We start from the raw sequence: 22070 nt of genomic DNA, 5'->3' as shown, positions 1-22070 counted from the left end.
CATTCTTGTACTCTTCTTTCCCATCCAGATATTATTCTCCAAGGAAGAAGCAAATCAAGAGCTAAGCAGTTCCACCTTTTCCCCATTTAGTTTTGAGACATAGTAATCCACTTTATTAGGGGCTCTCCATCCCTGGCCAGGAGCCTATGTTTGGGCCATGGTCAAAAAATCTAAAACTAATTTCCAGATGCTATTCCTGTCATTTTAGATAGGTATATAAATGTTATTAGCATTTAGGTGTTCTTATTATCACCGTCATCATCAATGAACAGTTCACTACCAGAAATTTGCCCTTTTCTTCTGAAGCTTTTGCTTCTGATAAGCAATAGTAATGAAAATACCATCTATGTTCCTAAGGTCACCAATTTTCTGCCCAAAAATTCTTAATCTCTTAGCAGAGCTTTTTACATTCCTTCTGGCAGTATCATTCTGTGTCCATGGGAATTGCCAGAAGTGGTCAAATAGTCAGCAAGTTCTCCTTTACTTGTTTGGGAAGGTAACAGGCCTCTTATGGAAATACTGCCAACAACAAGGGCCCTTTATCTAAGACACATATGAAAAAATATTCTGCTATTTTGTAGTGCTTTTCTTCCAAGAAGTATATATTTATGAAGCACATATTTATGAACCATTCAAGTTAATCCACAAATACTAACAAGTAGGAATTATAATCCTTAAGAAATTTACAATTAAGTTGAGAAGATGAAACATGAAAACGGGGCTAATCAATCTAATAATATCGTGATTATTAATAATGATAACAATTAACATTTACATAGTTATCTAAGATGAAGGAGACAATATTTGAGAATGAGTTTTGAATAGCCCAGGTGTGCTAATAGAGTTCGGAGGAAGGGCTTGGGTTTTCATAGCTGGCTTCTGGGTTGCTAGACTGCAACATGTAACCAGCAAAGAACTCCAAAATAAAACAGAAGGGCATCATGAAGGAATTACACGATTGTGTAATGAGGTGTGAACACTTGCTAATTAAAAAGGACACAAACCAAGGACAATTGTGAATGAAACATGGAAAAAGTAGCCCACAGGCCCTTACTCTGGATAAAAATGGCTGCAGTGTCTTATTTTGCAGCACTTAATTTGCAATGACTGACATGAAGACTTTAAAATGGAGAGCTGGGAAACACTGATCTCTAGCACTATTCTGGGACTACAGGACAAATATACAGTGCCTAGTCATGGATTAGCTGGCAGGAATGTGGATTTTGTTTTATCACCATGAGATAGAAGTGAATGATCTCACTGATGAGATCCTGCTTCGGACCAGTAAGGGTAGTTCACAGAGAGCTCGGAGGATGGGCAACCATTGATGGTTCACAGCCTGCATGGTTGGAAGGAACTCTGGAATTCTTGAGATCACAGATCCATCTTGAATATTCCTCTCCTCAGACAGGGGTAGGCATTAATATTACATTTTAAAGAGAGGATAGGAGAATGATGAGAGCCAAGGTCATTTGTTCAGATAATGAGAACTGCTCATGTTGATTCTTTCTACTATTATCGCTAATTGAACTTCTTAGGTCGTGTGGCTTTTTTTGGGTTGTTGTCACTCTATGTGGCCTACTCCTTTCTATTTAGGCTCAGTACGCTCCTGTTTTCTTCCATTGACACGACATATGAACAAAGTAGACATTGACTGCATAAGGAAGCCTAACATTGCTCTATTTTATGAAGTGGCCTATTTTGGTTTGTCCATTTAAGCCTAGAAATTTCCTAAAGAGTTGTTACCCACTTGTTTTTAACAGAGTAACCAAAGATATCTGAGCACCTCAAAATGGGAGGAGTACAAAATCACACAAAAAAGTTTATTTAGGTATTACCTAATTTATAAATAGGATGAGTTTTAAAAGTTCACCTATAAGCGAAGTCATTTCCTCAGAAAATACTCAAAATGCATTTTTGAATAGAAACAATGTTATAAAGAGTGGTTGGTTTCCATGTCAACCTGCAAACACTTGCTTACTACATAAGGTACTTGAACATAATACCAATAGTATTATTTCTACAATGCCTAACTACTGCTTATAGCTTAATTTCCACTTGAAAATTAATTCTAAGTTCCAACACATTCTAAGACAGCATTTTCCTGACCCTGAATGGCAGGAGCAGTGCAAGGATGATGAGTTGCTTTAGGGATGAGGTAGATATCCCAGGGAACCAATAACTTATTAATGCCCTACACCTGTTCATCCGCGTAGGAGAAATCACCTGTCTCGGCGAATTACTCCCCAGATGTTTTCAACTAGCAAACAAAGAGCATTTGTCCCCCATGGGGGAGGGGCCTTGAACTTCTTTCCCACTCCCCCAACCCTGTCTGTATACACGAATGATTTTTACATACAGTATTCAGGCATAAGCTGGGATCTGCCTGGATGATTTAAAAAACCTTGTTGGGGGTGGGCTTATAAAAAACAACTAATATAATTTTTTCTAGTAATTCATAACAAAAAAAGAAAAGGCTTAAGAATTATCCTAAAATCTTGCTCCTCCCTATCAAAAAGACTGCCTCCTCTGACAAGAAACACTAATAAAAGGATGACAGCTGCTGAACCTAGGGGAACTACAAGAACAGAAAGAAGTTACGCTATTGAGGGGTTTTTGTGAAAAATAAATTCCCCCCTCCCCCATTCCTGGTGGAACTTGGGCTGTGGGGATTAGTAAAAAACAGCAGCAACACAGTACTACTCATTTGTAGGCCAGGTTTTGACAGAAAATCCACAGGAGAACATTTTAAATCTATCTATCTATCTATCTATCTATCTATCTATCTATCTATCTATCTATCTATCTATCTCTAAAAGGGTGATCTAAAAGTCTATGCTACTGACTTTTAGGAACTCACAAAGGCTTGGGGTACAATCTACCTCCCTACCTATGTATTTTTAAAAACTCTGCTTTTCAAGTATCCATGCTGTCACCATAAATAAAATAAAATGCACTTTTGACACTTAGACATCTCTGGATAAACCATTTAGTAATATGCAGACAGTTACTTCCCTGAGGTGTGACTGTACATTTCTCTTTGCGTGTGTCAACACTCATCATGAAGCCTCAGCTCGAATCATTTTGGTCACCCTTAAAAAAATCACCCTTAAGTAATTCTTGGTATTAGACCTACCTGGCCTACTTTCCTTGGCAAATTTACAGACGCCACCTTGAACAGGCATAAAAGGTCAACATAGAGTGGTAGTGTGTGAGCTTTTTAAAAAAAAGTCTGTCGCTCTTTTTTAAGTCCAGTCAGGAAGGAAGGGTGGAATTTGCAAAAAACCTGGCTCCCTCAGCACAGGAAGGGAGAGAAAGGTCTAGCCACCCTGTTGGTTGCTCCACTCTTTCATTTACTGGAAGAAAAGCCAATGGTGAGATGAATCCTTGCTCTGTGCTGCAGCTGGCTGAAAGGGAGTGGGCCGACAGACAAATCTGTCCTTGTTGCCCTTAAATGTCATGTCCTTCCATCAGAAATGAGCTAGGCTCAAGGATATAAGGGCTGCAGAAAGCACAGAGCTATAATCCTGGTGTGCACAGGGCCCTCCATGTACTTTATGCAAATGTTTTCTTAATATTTCTTTTGGCATAATATGTATAAATACACTAAATGAAACTTTTCTTCATTCTGTTACTATGACATTAATTTTTCATAAGCATCTTATACTACGTAAATGAAAGAAGGAAAAATTCGCACATCACTATTTTTAATAATTTCTCTTAGGAGACATTCTGTATTTTATATTGCTGAGGCTGATCTGATCTGAATGGTGCATTGGTTTGTACTTCTAATGCGACTCTACTGATTCTTGATTTAATTTCCCCTCCTGCCATGGATGTATATACCCTATGGCAGGTAGCTCTCACCACGGTTTTGCACATACTGTGTCACTCTACATTTGGAATCTGTTTCCACAGAAAATATGAATCAAAAATATAGGCTGCCCAGGAAGACCTGAATTATCTTCTCTGCCAGGGAAACGATTACTCCATTACTACCTGGGGCCATTTTTCCTTGTCAAAAACTCTGGCTTTATGAATACAGATCTGGGAATATAATTTTTGCCATGTACTTCCTGAGTAGAGAGGGAATGCATAGATTATCAAGGAATGGAGAAAAATGAGGTACACACAAGTCAGAGTGGAAAATAAATGATCTGAAATGAAATAGAAGTTATTCCAATCAAATGTTCTGCAAGTCACAGGATACATATTGGGAAATTTTGTAGGTCACACAAGTGATATCATATTGCAACAGTTAAGTATAATACTCTCAAGATGGATCACTTTTTTTCCTCAAAAGGCTGGTCACATAGTGTCCAGGAAAGATCACAATTTCCTAACACATAAATACAGGGACCAAAGAATAGAGATTGAAAGTAAGTTCAATGAGGTTACATCAAGTTCATGATAAAGCTAAGAGGAGAATTTTTCAGATTCTTTCTTCCAAAATGTTCCTACTTTCTAGAAAACTAACTGTGCTCTTCCCTACTAAACATGGTATTACCAACTGGAATTTTAAAATATTTTTGTGTGTTCTAGGATGTTTAAGTATTAACTTTGCTAACATGGCCACAAATAAAACTCTTTGGAAATATAGACTTTTAATGCATGCTGAGAAGTGGCAGGCATGGGATTAAATGGACTTTGAACCTTTATTATTCCTCCTATCCCTTCTCTCTATCTGTGGTGGTCACCCAGGTAGAGAGGTTGGGGAGGCAGGTACAGCTCTATGCATTAGAGATTAAATGTTCACCCAAAATGAGCATAAGCGGAGCAACAGAATCACAGAGTTTTAGTGTTGGGATGTGTTGTAGTGACCAACCAGTCTAACCCATATCTGAAAAAATCTTTATTTTGAAGCATCTGAAAAGTGATCACCTACTCTCTTCCTGAAGACCTCTAACGAAGGGGAGCCCACTACTTCCTGAGGCAGCTGATTCTATTTCTATGTAGAATATCGATTAGGAAATTTTTCCTCACATTGAGTCTAAATCTGCCTCTTCACATCTTCTGCTTATGTTTCCAGTTCTGTCCTTTGGAGCCTAACAGTATAAGCCTACTCCCTTTTTCATATAATAGCCTTTCAAGTATCTGAAGACAGCTATTATTTCCCAAGTCTTCAGTAGGCCAAACATCACTGGTTCCTTCAACCCACCCTTAAATGACGCAGACCCAAGACCTCTGACCATCCTGGTTACCCCCTTTTGGATATACTCCAATTTATCAATGGCCTTCCAAATATGTGGTGGCAAGAACTAAACAAAATACTCCAGATGTGGTCTAGCCATGGCAGAGTACAGTGGAACTCTCCACTCCTTATTCCTGGAAGCTGTCTGTTTTAATGAAATCCAAGGTCACATTACCTTTTTCTTGGCTGCCATATTACACCATGTAGTCATTTTGACTTTTGTCCTGCCACTGGACTGCGATGACTCAGGAAGAGAGAGTGAAGCTGATGGCTCTGTGCAACTCTGCCTCACTTAAATCCAATTAATGTGTAAGACATGACCCGTAATTTCATTGGTCCTCTTCAAAAATGAAGGACAAACAAGTGATTTGGCTTTCCACTCTGATTTTTATCTCTCCCCTCTATTTGATTATGGTTCTATATGCAGGGTTGCCTTCTGGTCCACGCAGCGGCATTGAGGAGATGAGTTTTTTGGTCTTGGGACATTTTGAGACTGTGTTTAGAGGACAAAGACTTTGCTGACAACGTCTTTCACTAAAGACAAGATTTCAGCTCCTTCCCCAACCCGGCATAAACTGAACGGACTTAACTCCATGGAACCTTTGGATAAGGCCATGATGGTTGGGATAACTCTCACAGTTTAAACTATCAACTCCATAATACATATATGTATATGAGTGTACACACACACACACACACACACACACACACACACACACACACACGTCTTTACTTTCTATTTGCACCTCGGCTTGGTTTCAACCCAAGATGCCCCTCCCAGGATACTCTGATCACTTTAGATTTCATCACCTTGCTGGCTGCTCCCTTTGCCCCAGCCACTCAACATCTTCCCAGATCCCTGAGCCTCTTCTCTCCTCTGATTGGAGGCCTGGAGGGTGGAGCATTCAATTCTACCCAGAGCTTTCCTTTACAAAGGGCAGAACCTGGACTTTGCTGCTCACTGTTTTCCACATGCAGCTCTGCTTGGTCTCAGCTCCACAGAACAAGATGCTGGGTACCCCCTGCCATACCCCACTTCCCCCGTTTTCCAGCTTCTTTTTGTGTGTTGTCTTCTCCCATTAGATTGTAAACTCCTTGAGGGCAGGGCCTTTCTTTTTCTTATTTGTATCTCCAGCACTTAACATAGTGCTTGGCACAAAGTAGGCACTTAAAAATGTTTATTGAATTTAACTGAATGTGTGTTTTTAATTTATCTTTATATCATTATTTTTTATTGTTCCTCTGTAGAAATTCACTAGTCCAGCTACCTTATTTTATTAGTTTTCCTCTGAAAACCTCCTGTACTTTTCCACCTTTGTATATTTGTATCCTCATGTAGAATGCCATCCTCTCTCTGTGCCACTCATTATTCATTCAAAAACATTTATTAAGTGTCTGCTGAATGCAGTGCACTGTGCTAGGCACTAGAAGAAGTAAAATATTGTGATACGACATAGCCCCTGCGCTTATGTAACTTACAGTATATTAGACACATTGGACAATTGCTAAATGAAGTGCTATGTGAGTTTGAAGGTGTTGAGGATTATCAACCAGAGAGAATCAGGGAAGACTTCATGGATAAGCGGCATGTGGCTTGGACTTTAAGTCTGAGTAGAAATTCAACTGGTAAATAGGCAGAGGAGAAGGCATTCTAATTGCTAATTGCTTTGCTGTTCAGCCGTTTTTTGGTCATGTCCGACTCTTTACGACACCATAAGGGTTTTTTTGCAAAGATACTGGAGTGGTTTACCTTTTCCTTAGCCAGCTCATTTTACAGATGAGGAAACCAAGGTAAACAGTGTGAAGTGACTTGCCCAGGGTCACACAGCCAGTAAGTATCTGAGATCAGATTTGAACTCACAAAGATGAGTCTTCCTGACTACCCCTCTTTATCCACTGAATCACCTAGCTGCCTGTGCTGACAGGGATACAATTAATAAAAAGAATGACAGTCCCTGCCCTTAAGGAGCTTATAATGTAATGGAAGGAGACAACACACAAAAGAAGACAGAATATGAAGGGGGAAAAAAGGGGGTCTTTGTTCCATGTAGCTGAAACCAAGCAGAGCAGCAGATACAGAGTGGAGTGGGCCAGAAAAGTCAGTTTTTATCCTCTATAAAGGAAGGGAGAGGAGAGTGAGGGAAGTGGCATCAATCAAGGTTTGAGTTAGCAGCCTGGTAATGATACTAGAGGTGATGAGCTTAACCCAGGAGAGGCACCTTGTTCCAAGGAATTGAAGCCAGGCAAAGCAGCAGATAAAGATTAGAGTGTGACAGGGAACAGACTGCCTTGAGAGGTACTGAGTTCCCTCTTAATGGATATAGTCAAGTCACTGGTTGAGTATGTTGCAGGAGAGAATTCTTTTTCAGGGATGGTTTGGGCTAGAGTAGAGGTGTCAAATATACAGCCTAAACTAGATTAAAACGTAATTTTAGATAAAACAGATAATAGATAATGTTAAGATGTGGTTTTCTGAGTCAATATGGACCCCCCAGGGCAGCTAGGTGGCACAGTGGAGAGACAGCCAGGCCTAGCATCAGGAAGACTCCTTCCTGAGTTCAAATCCAGCCTCAGACACTTACTAGCTGTGAGACCCTGGGCAACTCACTTAACCCTGTTTGCCTCAGTTTTCTCATCTGTAAAATGAGATGGAGAAGGAAATGACAAACCACTCCAGTATCTTTGCCAAAAAAGTCCCAAATAGGGTCACGAAGAGTCAGACATGCCTGAAAAAGCACTGAACAACAATAACATGTGACCTGCAGAGATCCTTATGTACAATTTAGTGGTTTCCCCCTTCCTATTTGAGTTTGACACCATTGGTCTAGGTGGTCCACAAAGTGCCTTCTAATTAACTGTGAGATTCTGTAAGTCTGAGCCACTGACATTTTTTGAGCAAAGGAGTGACATGGCCGGATGTCACTTTAAGAAAGATTGTTCTGGTAGGTGGAGAGTGAAGGTGGACATCTGTACAAATTCTATAAACACCTTTACCATAAACCAGCACACAAACTGCCTTAGCTGGATGATTTCTCTCCTCTTGACTTATTATAGCACCTAGCTGTCTACACTTTCAGTGGGAAATTAATCATGTACTTCCGTCTGGCATCTCTCCTTTTGTAATCTTGAACTGTTAATTAAAGTTTCCATTGTTATTTACTCTTGTGTCCTTGTCTCTTGTCTCCCCAAATAGGCTGTAAGCATCTTGGGGACAGGGACTATCTTATAATTCTCTGTATCCTTCCCAGAACCTGGACTTGTTCAATAAATATGACCGTTACATAGCAGATCCTCAATAAATATTTGCAGGCTTGATTTGCTATCAGTGACCTCATTCCATAAGCAATTCTAACAAGCTTGGTTATCTGTTTTCTCTGCCTTCAGAAGATTAGAAGCAGCAAATTAGTGGTGATGGTGGGGTTTGGGTGGGTAGGAGGGAGGAAGGTGCCCTTAGAGACAGACACTTTTACAACACTGAAAAATGACAGCTAAGACCAAAGGAGAAGAGAGACCTATAAAAAACAGGCACAAAACCATAAAAATACAGCAGCCTGAGATTATTTACCATAGGGGCCAACAGCTGTACAGTCCTTAATAGCCCCCAAGAGCACCACAGTATTTCAGCCCAGCACAATAAATGATGCTTGTAATGATAATCCTGAGTCATCAAGAAAAGGCTGGATAGTGTTGTTCGGTCTCTTTAAAAAAGAAAGGCAGGAAAACAGTTGTGACAGTCTGAAAAATCTCCATTTTGGAGGCTCTCTGAAGAGTCATAAGGCTTGTAGGTGACAGATTGTCTCTGCTCTACACATGACTCTTCCTGCCTGGCACACTAGTCTGTGCCCATTTTCTAGAATTATTCCACGCCAAAATTCATGCTAGAAATATCCAACCCTTTGTAATAGTCTACGGAATCTCATTAGCCAATCCCTGGAGCTCCACTCCTTCCCCCCACACACACCAGAGATAAGAAATCAATGAGACTGCTAGAGATGCCACACCTCCCTATAAAACTCCTGGGTTTTCTCTGCATCACTAAGCTGCATGACTGAAGAATTCAGGCCAAGGACCCAGGCATCCCACTCACTGAACTTGGAGGAGTGAAGAAAGCTTGGTAGAAATCCTTCTAGTTAAGTGGTACAGTCGATGAAATGCTGGACCTGGATCCAGCCAGATCTGAGCTCAAATTTGACCTTGGACACTTACACGTTCTATGAACCTAACTAAGCAAGTTACTAAACCTTTGTCTACCTGAGTTTTCTTATCTATAAAATGGGGATAACAACAGGACGTGCCTTTCCAAGGTTCTTCTGGGGATAAAATGAGATAATATTTGTAACGCACTTTGCAAATCAAAATGCTTAATAATGATAACAATAATAAAAATAAAAGTAATTGGATGTGCCAGCCCTGGAGGGTAGCCTCTCAGCAAACTATAAATGACACTCCCTTCATTATTCTGATGTAGCTTGAGGGCCATCTTGTACATACAAAGAAAAAGGCAGCAAGGCTTGGGTACTAGAAAAATGTACCTATAATGACAAAAAGAATGCCAGATAATCTGAAGATGCAGCTGGGAGCTCAGCTCTGCTGCTGCATTTATTGTATAGTCCTGCAAATACAGTGAGGGTATTCTCAACCACCCATTGTATATTTAAACTCTGTCAATCATCCTAAGACACAGATGTGGAGGTTGCAGGCATTATTTACACCAATCTAAACATCTAACAAAAATATGTTTTACATGTCAATTAGCAGTTACACCATTGAAATAGCATGCCCAAAGGTCACCAGTAACTTTCTTTTTAAGAAATGTTTTAATTAAATTTTAGTTTTCTAATGAGCAGCCACTGATTTTCTTTTCCTCCCACCCACCCCCATTAGTTAAAAAAAAAAGGGAAAAAGAAAAAGAAAAACAAAACCCTTGTAACAAATATGCATAGTCAAGTGTAATGCTGACTGGCACATGCTCCAGATCCCCTTTATATTAGCAAAACAAATTCCCACATTGGCCATGTACAAATATATATGTGTGTGTATATATATCTATATGTGTATATATAGAGAGATATATTTGTGTGGGTGTGGGAATGTGTACATACCCACATACACACACATATAAAAAATTCTGCACCTTGAATCCACCACCCATTTCCCACCAGCTCCACTGCTTTTGGACTTCTTTGGAACTTCCATTATACTTCTTCCTTTCCCAGGAAACTCAACATTGGGAAATCTCATTATGCTGTAAGACTGAATGTGCCTTGGTACTCATTAGCACCACTGCCTCTTGATTGAAATCTTTGATTGGAGGGCAGGGCCATGGACTCCAGGGCCTCTATATAAGGAGGGGTCTCAGCACAGTTTTTCTCCCCCTTTTCCACTGGCTACAATAGGTTTGGACTTGTTCAGAACTCTCCATCCCGTCCCTCTCTCTCCTCTCTTCTCACTTTCTGGCTTCCTTTTGTGACTCATTGTCCTCTAGTAGATTGTAAGCTCCTTGGAAGCCAGAGACTCTTCGTTTTTATTTGTATTTGTCTCCCCAGTGCTTAGCGCTGTGCCTGGCCCATAGTAGGTGCTTAATATTTATTGACTGACAGGAGATGCTTCATCATGAGTCTTCTGAAACTGTGGTTGGCCATTGCATTGTTCAGAATTCTCAAGTATTTCAGAGTTGTTTCCTTTGTACAGTTTTGTCATCACTGCAAATTATTCTTGGTCTGCTTTCTCCATCTGGTATTAGTTTCTACAATTCTTCCCAGGCTTTGCCACCACCAACGACTTTCTCACAGCCGACTCCAGTGGTCCTTTCTCAGTCTTCATTTTCCTTGCTCTCTCTGTAGCATTTCATAAGGCCGAGCACTCCCCACTTCTTCAAATGCTTTATCTTCTCTTAGCTTCCATGACACATTATTCTTGATTTTTACGGGATCATAGGATTTAGTGTTGAAGTGGATTTAAGAGATCATCTCATTTTCTAAGAATCTTGGAACCTGAGAGTTGGAAGGCAGCTCAGAGGTTATATAATCCCACCCACAGGGAGAGACCTTCTTCCAAATCAAATGAGAAAACATTATATTGTTATTCCAAGATGAAATCAAACCATTAATGCTACTCTTTGGTCATTTAACCAGTTCAAAATCCACAGAATTACACTACTATATAGCCTGTATAATGTTCCATTTTATCCATGAAAACAGGATGAAAGATGTCAAATGTTTCACTGAAATACAGGTAAACTAATATCCATGGTTTTCTCTATGTAATGCAGCTTTGGAAAATTCACAAAATGGCTTGGATAGTATCCCTCCTCATGAAAAAGCTGAAGAGCTAACTTCTAGGAGTCACAATGATGCGTAAGGGAAGTCAGTACCCTGACAAGACTTTGGAGTGTGCATAGAACATTCATTCTGTAACTGGTTACAATCTGCTAGCCATATGGTAAATAGGAAGCTTACTGAATGACTACACAAACATATTCAAAAAGGCCTTAGCTGGTTTCTCCCAAGTCTCTCTTGTCTTAGTCTTTTCAGCTACTCTGTTCATTGCTGGACTCCACTGATAACAGAATTCCAAAGATAAGTTCTTATAAGGCCATTAGGCCCTGAGAAATCCTGGGCCTCTGTGTTTGTTATTTTTTTTTTAATCTAGGTGATGAGAGTGGAGTCTCCAACCTTGTAAATTAAATAAAATCAAGGGTATGTCTGAGGAATCTGGGAATTAAAGGTCCAGACCAAGTTTCATTGTCCAGTATCTCTACCCAGGGAAGCAGAGAGTGACTTTTGGAAGCAGCCTTCTGAACCTAGGCCAACAGAAACTGAGATGACCACTCAACCATCAGTAATACCACACCATTCACTTGGCGGGACTAATATTATATAAGAACTGAATTAAGTTTAGAGTCTATGATACTATATATGTGTATATATATATAGATATATATCTGTAAAATCTAATTGATACTAAGTGATTAAATGAAACTGGCAGAGCTAGGTGGTACAGTGGATAGAATGCCAGGCCTGAAGTCAGGAAGACTCATCTTTCTGAGTTCAAATCTGGCCTCAGACACTCACTAGCTGTATGATACTGGGCAAGTCACTTAACTCTGTTTGCCTCAGTTTCCTCATCTGTAAAATGAGCTGGAGAAGGAAATGGCAAAATACTCCAGTATCTTTGCTAAGAAAACCCCAAATGGAGTCATGAAGCATCGGACATAACTGAAATGACTGAATAAGAATGCTACTAATTGGTCCCTACAATATGGTTAGTGGTGGGGCACAGGTAGTGGGTGTTTGAGCTGGCAGCAACAGAGGTAAGAGACCTCAGAAGTCTCTCAGGGTACCCTAGAATAGAAATGTCAAACATATGGCCTGGGGGCAGGAACCAGATTAAAATGTAACTGGGGAATAACTAATAAAATAAACAAAATACTAAAGAACATAGACAGTGTTGGTTTGCAGTTTTCTAAGTCAATATATGCCCACCGGGGTCCTTATGTACCATTTAGTGCTCCCTGTTTCTATTTCAGTTTGTCACCAAGGCCGTAAACCCCTGAGAGATGTTGGGTGCCTGGTTCTGAGAGACAGCTACACCTGGACTGTCCTGTGATCCTATCAAAAAAGGAATCAGGTCACTCTGTTATCATACATTCTTTTGTTCTTGATGTTTAACCATAGCTTTTGTTTTTACATCACATTTGTAAGGGTGGTGTCAAAATTAGCCCACCCTTATTTTAAGTCTGATACATTTATTGGTGAGAATCTGTCTCAAACAAGCAATCAATCATGGGATTTGAACTAGCTGTGAAAGATCACTGAAAGTCAAGATGTCTGTTCTAACTCACTGAGGGATTTAGTCACAGATTACTGGTCCTGCATACATCATCAAGTTGGATGGAATCAAAGAGTGCCAGAAACTGGAGTGAGTACAGCATCGTAGCTAAGCCCATTGAGAAGGAAGCACAAGGTTTGATGGGGGTCAGTGGAAGGAGAAGCCCAAGTTTCAGCCTTGGGAGCTCTGAAGGGTCCATAGGATGTGGGACTCCCCATCTTCCCACTGGTGTCCCAGTAGCACTCTCAGATAAGCTGACAGCCATGTTTGCATTTGGAGCAAAAGACAGATTAGACACATGCTGAAGTGTATTGACACCCCATAAGTGAAGAAAAGGACTTCTAACAACAAGGAACTGTGAGTTACCCCTTTGCCGCATGTTTTCAAAGCTTGAGCCCCCTTTATCCTGGAATTTAAATGTACTTGTGGGAAAGTATGTTGCAGACTTTTGGGGGGAGGTTTTGTATCAACCATTCTTACTGTTCCACTTCAGTAAAAATTTCTTTATAAAACAAAACAAGACAAAACAAACAACCCCCTCCCCCCAAAAAAACCCTACTTATGGCTGGCTAATTAAAATCTGGTAATCTCAATTGGTAATCTTGGTATGGGGGTAGGGAGTACACCAGTGAAGTCTTGAGCCAATGGCTTTATAAAATTACCTCCAATTGCTCAGGAATACCCCTAGAACTCTGCTTTTGCAGCTTTCTCTCCAGACTCATCTGTGAGTGGGAGTTGTGATAAGGATCTTTAGAGTACGGTATATATAGGTACAATTCCTTTCCAAATTTCCACGTCCCCTACTCAGCAAACCTCTCCTTACAACAAAGATTAAAATCTTATTCCTCCTTCACTCCTACTTTTTCCATTATTTCCTTTGAAATTCTAGACTTTCCAATGAATTTTCTCTTTATTTTATCTACCTGTATAAAGTAGCCCCTGTGGGAGTTCTTTTTTCAGACCCGCATGAGACTGTAAAGAAAAGGAAAAATATAGCGCTGAACAAAGTATTGTAGGAATTTGGTTTGAAAGATGTGTGGTCTTATTAATGGGAATATTAAAGATTATACATATTCTCTATATCATATGGTACTAATGGAATGGGCATGAACATTTATGAAGTGCCTACTATGTGCCAGGCACTTTACAAATATTAAAAACAAACCATTTACTAGGCAACAGAGAAATCATACATAAATGTAAAAAGACAGAAACACTAAACATATACTTTATAGAACATAAAGTAAAAACAGAAATTAACACATATAAGTGAAAGATACAGACAATGGATACTTAATAATAGTGTCCTGAATAATGAGCAGTTGATAAACAAGTCAGAGAAACAAGAATTATGTGAAGGAGAATGGAATGAGAATATAAAACCAAAATTTTTTGTACTTAGTGCAAAAAAAATCTCTCAGAGGGAAAATAATATTTTAAAATTATATATTAACAAAATAGAAAGGGAAAGGATTAATGAACTCAATGTGTAAATAAAAAATCTAGGGAATTGACAAGTTGATAAACTTAAAATAAGCACAGAGGAAATCTTGAAAATGAGAAGAGAAGAAAATAAAATAGAAAACAGAGATAACCGAAATTATGAACAAGACTAAAAACTGCTTTTTAGAAAAGACTAAAGGAATAAACCCTTAGCTAAGCTTTATTTTAAAAAGAGAGAAAAAGCAAACTGTCAAAATAAAAAAAAGTAAACTTACAACAGAGAAGAAATAAAAATAATTATTAGAATAACATTAGATCCAATTATTTTTACTCAAAATTGGGAGTTTAAAGGGAGTAAATGTTACCTACAAAAATACAAAATACCCATATTAATAAAAGACACTAAACATCTTAAACAGCCCAATTAGAAAATGAAATTGAACAAGTCATTAAGGAATTGCTAAAAAAAAAAAAAACAAAAACCCAAAACCCAATCCTGGTCCAGAAGGATTCACAGGTGAAATCTATCAAATATTTAAAAATCAGTTAATACTTATTCTTCATAAATTCCCAATAATTTAGAAAGAAACAGTCAAGCAAATCTTGTTTATGAGATATATGTGGTTATAATACCTAACCCAGTGAGGAAGAAGGCAGAAAAATAGAACTATAGGCCAAGATTACCAATGCATATTGATGCAAAAATTTAAATAAAATTAAAGCAAAAAAACCTAAAACTACATAATAAAAATTATTCTGGCCAAGTTATCTTTTATCTGGACAAGTGTTATCTTTTCTCTAATCATGCAGAGTACATGGTTATTTCATATTTAGCTGCTGCTGTTATTTGGCAGCTGCTCAGAGGCCTGTTTATAAAGTGTGACACTTGGTGGTTTTGAATATTTTTAAGATTTGACACATTGCTGGATGTGGAGTCAGACTGATCTGGACTCAAATCTCACCTCAAATGCTTACTATTTTAGTATATCACTTAACCCTTTAGAACCTCAGTTCCCTTGTTTGCAAAATGGAATAATAACACTTGAACCATAGTCCTCCTAGGGCTGTTGTAAGGAAAGCCTATATAAATGTGAATTCCTGTTATTTTTCAAAACAAGGATCTAGGTTATTTGCCTTCTATAGTTGTTCTCTTTAACTTGTTTTGTTCTTGGTTTTAGTCTTTTAATTATCACTGCCCTTGATATGAACAAACTGGCATTTATAACCGGTCTAATAATAACAAAAATAATGATAACCAGCATCATTATATAGCTCTTTAATGTTTACAAAGTGCTTGGCACTTGACATGTGTTATCTCACTTGATCTTTAAAACAATGCTAAGTGGAAGGTGCTATTATTAATCCCCGTTTTACAGATAAGGAAAATAAAGCTGAAAGAGGTTTCTGACTAGCCCAGGATCACACAGCTAGGAAGTGTCTGAGCCAGTGTTCAAATGGAGTCCTTCCTCATTTAAGTTCAGCCCTCTAATCATCTAAGTTTCTTTTGCTTTCCTTGGTAGATACAGTGCCTGAATGCTCATATATGCTTACGATCATCAAGTATTTTTTGAATGCTGGAGATATTTACTCGCATAATGTATTTCAGGATACTACTGGTATGCCAATAATAAACGATGACATTTATAGAGCATTTTAAAATGTGCAGCTCTCTCCCTCCTCCTCTCCCTCTCCCTCTCTCTCTCTCTCTCTCTCTCTCTCTCCTTCTTTCTCTCTCTCTCATTCAATTGACAAGCATTTATTAAGCACCTACTATGTGCCAGGCACTATGCTAGTCACCAGAAACAAAAAGACAAAAATGAAACAAACAGTCCACTCTAACTGGAGGAGAGAACACGTACATATATAAGTATACCCAAAATATATACAAGATCATTTTGAGGGGAAGTCTCTCATGGGAGTTGGAGGAGGGAGGAAAGGCTTCATATAGATAGTAGTGCTTAACCTTGAAGAAAACCAGAGATTCTTAGAAGTGGAAGTGAAGAGGACATTCATTCCAGGAATGGAGACATGATATGGAGAATAACTATTAACTGTTCTTTAAAAAAACTGATAGAATCCATGTGTTAATCCACCATGTGTTATTTATTTTTGGTAATTTCTTAGTGACTGATTTTATTTCTTAGGGCTGTTTAAGACCTCTAGGGTATGTTTGATTAATATGATTATTTCATACTTTTGCAAGTAATCATTTTCTTTAAATTCTCAGGTTTGAGCATGTATAATTCTATCTAGTTTAGACTAATGATTATTTTCTTTCTCCTTTGTTGTGAATTTACTTTGTTCATTTGAAAAGATCAGGTTAACTCAGAGTTTAATGATTTTGTTGGTCTTTTTTAGGTTTTTAGTTTTGTTCAAAATTTCTATAGTTTTATTTTCTATTTTATCTATTTTCCCTCTCATTATGAAAATTTCTTCTTTTGTGTTTCTTTTGAGTTTGTTAATTTGTTGATGAAAGATGAAAACTATGATCCATTTTGTCCCTTGAACACGGTTAATACGGCACAAGCCAAGCCAACTCCTTTAGTGTTATACTGTGATATTCCAAGGTATATGGATGAGCAGAAAGGGTGGGAGATGGGTTGTGTTGTGAGATAGAAAATATCAATGGAAGGCATGAGTGGCTTACTGTCCTTGAGGTACCAAAGGGACAAGAGAAAGGTCTCAAGTACACCAGACAGATCTTCTATGGAGACTTTACTGGGGAAAAAACAAACAAAAATGGGCAAAAACATCTCTAACCTGAGAGGGACTATGATCAGCATCAAAGGAAGGAGGACACAGACTGAAGAAACTATGGATCCATTAAAGTTTTAAACATCTCTAACTTTCTCTGATAACCTCCTCTACGAGCCACAATAGCCATAACCCAAAATCTTTTAAAAATGAGCCTATTCATCTTCTCTGGCTCTTTTACAACACTAGAGTTTAACATAAACTGAAACATTAAATATGTTCATTATCTTCCTTTTAGTTTGTCCTTCAACCTTCCTTAGTTCTGGCATCCACAGATTTTGGGATTAAATCCTCTGAGGACTTAACCTGGGTATTTCTACAATTTCTCTACTTTTTCTGCTCTGGAAATGAGAAAATTGATTAAATGTCATATTTCAATGCTGTTCACAGAAGTCCATTATTATGTTCACTAAATGGGCAGCCAGTATTCTGCCTTTTTCAAAAAATATTTGAAATATATTGTTGAACAGTATACAAAACACTGCCACTTACTTGATCAAACTGAGGGTCTTCTCCTCGCTGAAGAGACTTCGTCAATGGCTTTTCCTAAAAAAAAAAAAGAAAATCCCACAAAGGTTATTATTATGCATTTTAAAATAATATATTATATCTAATATATATTATAATAATAATGTTTTGTGTGGTTGCTGAGCACATGTAAATTACTGAGAGAGGGAGACAACAGAGAGAGAGAGAAAGACAGAGACAAAGAAAGACAGAGAAAGATTAAGAACCTAAAAGTGAACATGGGACTCTAGGTCTCCAAGATCTACAAGCACAACAAAATGGCCTCTTTAAAATGTGTTGGGATGTAACATTAGGCATTTCCTGGATGCCATAACATTTCAGGGGCCTTGCTCTAATCAAAAGCATATCCAAACCTGTGTAACAATAATTTAGGGTTCTACTCAATTCTTTTTTTTCTACTTAGGAAGTCTTGACTACTGCTCTGAATTGGGATTTCACAGCAATTTACTTCTTATTTGTATTAAAATTCATTTTGGGGAAAGACATTTATATCCAATCTAAGTCTGCCTGGGATTTACTTGTCCAAACATAAATTACGGGACACACATCCCATGAAGCAGCAGAGTGCCACAGTGGATAGGTCAGGCCTGCAGTTAAGAAAACCTAAGTTCAAATCCTGTCTAATAGTACCTACCTCCCAGGGTTGTTCTAAGGCCCAAATAAGATAATAATTACAAAGTGCTTAGCACAGGGCCTGCCTGCCACATAGTAATTTCTGTGTAAATATTTGTTATCATCCTCCTCATGATCATGGTTTTTTTTCCAAATCCAGCCTTTGATACTAGCTATGTGACTTTGGGTGAATCGTTTCACCTCTGCCTCAGTTTCCTCATCTGTAACATGGAGATAATAATAGTACCTATCTCCCAAGGGTTGTTATGAAGATAAAATGAGATAATTGTAAAAAAAGCACTGAGCACAATGCCTGGCACATGCTTATTTCCTTCCTCTTAACAGGGTAAAGAGCTTGAATTAATGTAGATGGCCTAACGGACACCGTTCCCTCCAAAGAGAACAAAGAGAGCCCTTAGAAAGTAGAATATATGCCTTGTGCAGGTACAGACCGGACAAGAAAATATCTTTGCTCTTTAGGAATATGCAAGGGGGCAATATTTGTCTGCTTGCCCCCCAAGTTTGCAGGACTTTCTCTGTAACAGATCTAATAAAAATATCTGTAAATCCAGAACGAAGGTAATTCTGTGCTGTTAGGAGCCAACAAACATTTTCTTCTCAACTATTACCCGTTGGGACAAAACAGCCACAGGGCAGGTGCCAGAGAGGAAATGGAAAGCTGAAATTAAAAATCAGTCATAAAGAAAAGGAGCCAAGTTATTGATTGCATAGGAAGGCACAAGTTTCATAGTTGCCTCCATCTGCCAAGTTCTATGGAAAGCTTTGCATTAATTTTATACAGTTTACCAAGCCATCTAAAACACTGGGATAAAAGCTATTCACATCCAAATATGCAAAACAAGGAAGTGGAGAGGGGTAGTGCTGGGTTTACATCATGTCCCCAAACCCCTCATTAACAGGAATAAATACTGCCTTACAGGTTTCAGATATCCAGCCTTGGAAGTCACAATCCTGAGCTCCTTTTAAAATAATTATTCTACTGGGTCATCTATGTATAAAAATGGGCAAAAGGTGGCCAATAGACCCTCTCAGTGCCCCAGGCTGTAGTGTTCAGTCCTTTTCCCCATGGGCTATGAGAACGTCTGGTTAGGGCTGGGAACCAACACTAATGGTAGAAGAGGCGACGATGTTGACATTGGCGTGGCACTGAGTAAATTCTCCACTCCCAAAAAGTTATTGCCTGCTACTGCTTGGGAGGGAATTCTGAGTAATAACATATTTTATGGTCACTCCTACATACAATTGTAAATATACGGGAGGGTGGTGGCTACATTAGTACTACCCAGGGAGGCAATATGTTCCACTCCTCACTTTCTCCACTACATATTATTCATATGAATCAGTTAAACATACACAAAGGTGGAGTTCAGGAGTTAAATTCTGTGGCTTAGACTGAGTAATATTGAATTTACAGGATCAAGCTGGAAGGGACTTCATCTCGTCTGACCTCCTCATTTTACAGATGAAGAAACTGAGGCCCAGGGAGGTTGCAAAGGGAGTAAGAATCAGATATAAGATAATGAACTCGTTGATTTTTTTTTCCATTTTCCCATACTGCCTCCATGAAGTAACTCCTTTTTCTATTAATTACTTGTTAACCCCAAATGGTTCCACATGAAAAAGAAAGTCATCACATTGACCACCAACTGCCACCTGGAAAAGTAGACCTAATACAGTATAATACAATACTATAATATAATATAATGTCATAACATAATAATATAATATAATTATATATAACAATAAATGATAAAAATAATATAATACAAATATAATACAAACATGAAGAAGCTATAATCCAAAGGAAATGAAATTCTAGGAGACAGGAGGAAAATTTTAGAGAATAAAATATGGATGCAGGGTTCAGCTCCCAGCCCTTTAGGGCCTTCACAAATGTACTGCTCTACAGAACACCTGCTTCAGCAGGTTGTCACTGAGCTTTCTTTTCAGGGAGGGCTCAGTGCCCACCCAATATCTCTTTTCAGAAGAATATTCTTGAAAGCAATCAAGTTCAAAGACATCACAAAAACTGTGATGTCTGTCAGGCACATGAAGTCACTCATCATTGACTAACCACTTGACATTTTTGTCCCCATCGATAAGCTAAAAATGCTTAGCACTCCTGTTCTGTGTAAATGGCCCCTAACATGCCAGACGGATTTTATTATTAATGCCTGGTGTTCTTTCACTGGAACACCAGAGCCAACCAACAGCTTGTGGCTGACTACCAAGCCTTTCTTTTGTAAGTGAATATTGTGAAAGTCTGCTTAACTGTAATTAGCCTATATTAGTTGTGCAGCAAATTAATTCTGGTCTTAAAAAAGTTTCTGAATCATTCACCCACTCTGTGTGTGAGAGGTGCTTAACTAAAAAAAAAAAAAGTTGAGGGAGATTAACACTACAGGCTGTCTGAATATAAAGATAGCTTCCAAGCCCAGGGGTTCCTCTGCATCCACAGGTCTGCTCTAGCTCAGAAAAAAAGAAGAGGATGACCCTAGGGACTTGTTCCAGGTCAGAAGCTCAAAGGAGAACTGAGTATAGGGAGGTCTGAAAGGACTTGAAAACACTGCTTTAGAAAGAAGAAACACAGAAAGAAGAATTTGCTCTGAGAGGGAAGTTGTACTTCACAGAGGAATGTTTCAGAGAAAAAAAATAATGGAAGTTAAAAATATAACATAAGCTAAAATATAAAAGGTACATATTAGGATCTTTCCTGATTTTCCTGAGTTATCAGAGCCATCCCCTCTAAAGTTATTTTCCGTCTAATCTATATCTCTTATGTTTTGATTCATATATGCTATTTCCCCCATTAGACTGTGAGCTCCTCGAGGGAAGGAATTTTTCCTTAGTAGAGTGCCTAGCACACAGTAAACAATGAGCAAATAAAGCAAACCAACCCTTCCACTGTGCACTTTGTAAATGCCTGTTCCGCAGATAACAGACTAGCTTTCATCTTAATCCATTTGCTTTCTTGCTCCCACCATCCTACACTCTCTGAAACCTGACTCCCTCCTAATGACACAGCTTCCCTGGCTCACCTTTCCAGCACTGATCGTGCCTTCACTCAGACCCAAGACTCACTCATCACAGCAGGACAATAGGAATATGCCTTGCTTGCAGACTCCCCTTCTGCCACTAACACTCAGTAAGCTCTGATCCTTTGAGGTTCATGCAATCCATATTTGTCACCCAGGGCCATCTCCAGTTGTCCTGATCTATATCTGGCCACTGGAACCAGATGGCTCTGGAGGAGAAAGTAAGGCTGGTGACTTTGCACAGCTCCTCCTCATTTAAATCAAATTTAATTACAAGTCATGTCATCATCTTCCTGATATTATGATCCTCTTTGAGAATGAAGGACAAACCACAATTAGTCACTCAATCAAGATTCTGGTGCCTGTTGTCTACTGACCTGCAGGACACACTCCTTTCTTCAATTCCGTGCCCGGCTCATAGCCTTTCTTTCCTTCCCAATTCTTGTCCACATACTAGGAAACTTTAGCATACATGGTGATACTCCCATTAACATCCTGACCTCTCAATTCCTCAACTTAATTATTTCCCGTGACCTACTTCTCCACCCTACCACAGCTACACAAAGAAATGGTCATAACATAACTCAAGTATTCCATATCCATATTCATGATCTCTGAAATTCCTTTATCTGATAATCTGTTATCATTCCACCTCT

At 38.7% G+C, this 22070-nt stretch overlaps 1 protein-coding gene across 2 annotated transcripts in view; it reads right to left on the bottom strand.

The window, feature by feature from the left end:
* Positions 1-22070, bottom strand: part of FRY (FRY microtubule binding protein) — a 325197-nt gene that overhangs the window by 206386 nt on the left and 96741 nt on the right. For both annotated transcript variants that reach the window (XM_036743232.1, XM_036743231.1), the window contains one exon: positions 17711-17764. In XM_036743232.1, the coding sequence (XP_036599127.1) occupies positions 17711-17764 (54 nt within the window). The remainder of the gene's footprint in view (positions 1-17710; positions 17765-22070) is intronic.

Source organism: Trichosurus vulpecula, chromosome 2, assembly GCF_011100635.1.
Source record: "Trichosurus vulpecula isolate mTriVul1 chromosome 2, mTriVul1.pri, whole genome shotgun sequence".
Lineage (NCBI taxonomy): Eukaryota > Metazoa > Chordata > Mammalia > Diprotodontia > Phalangeridae > Trichosurus > Trichosurus vulpecula.
Note: the sequence above shows the minus strand (reverse complement) of the source record. Positions and strands in the feature narration are given on the sequence as shown.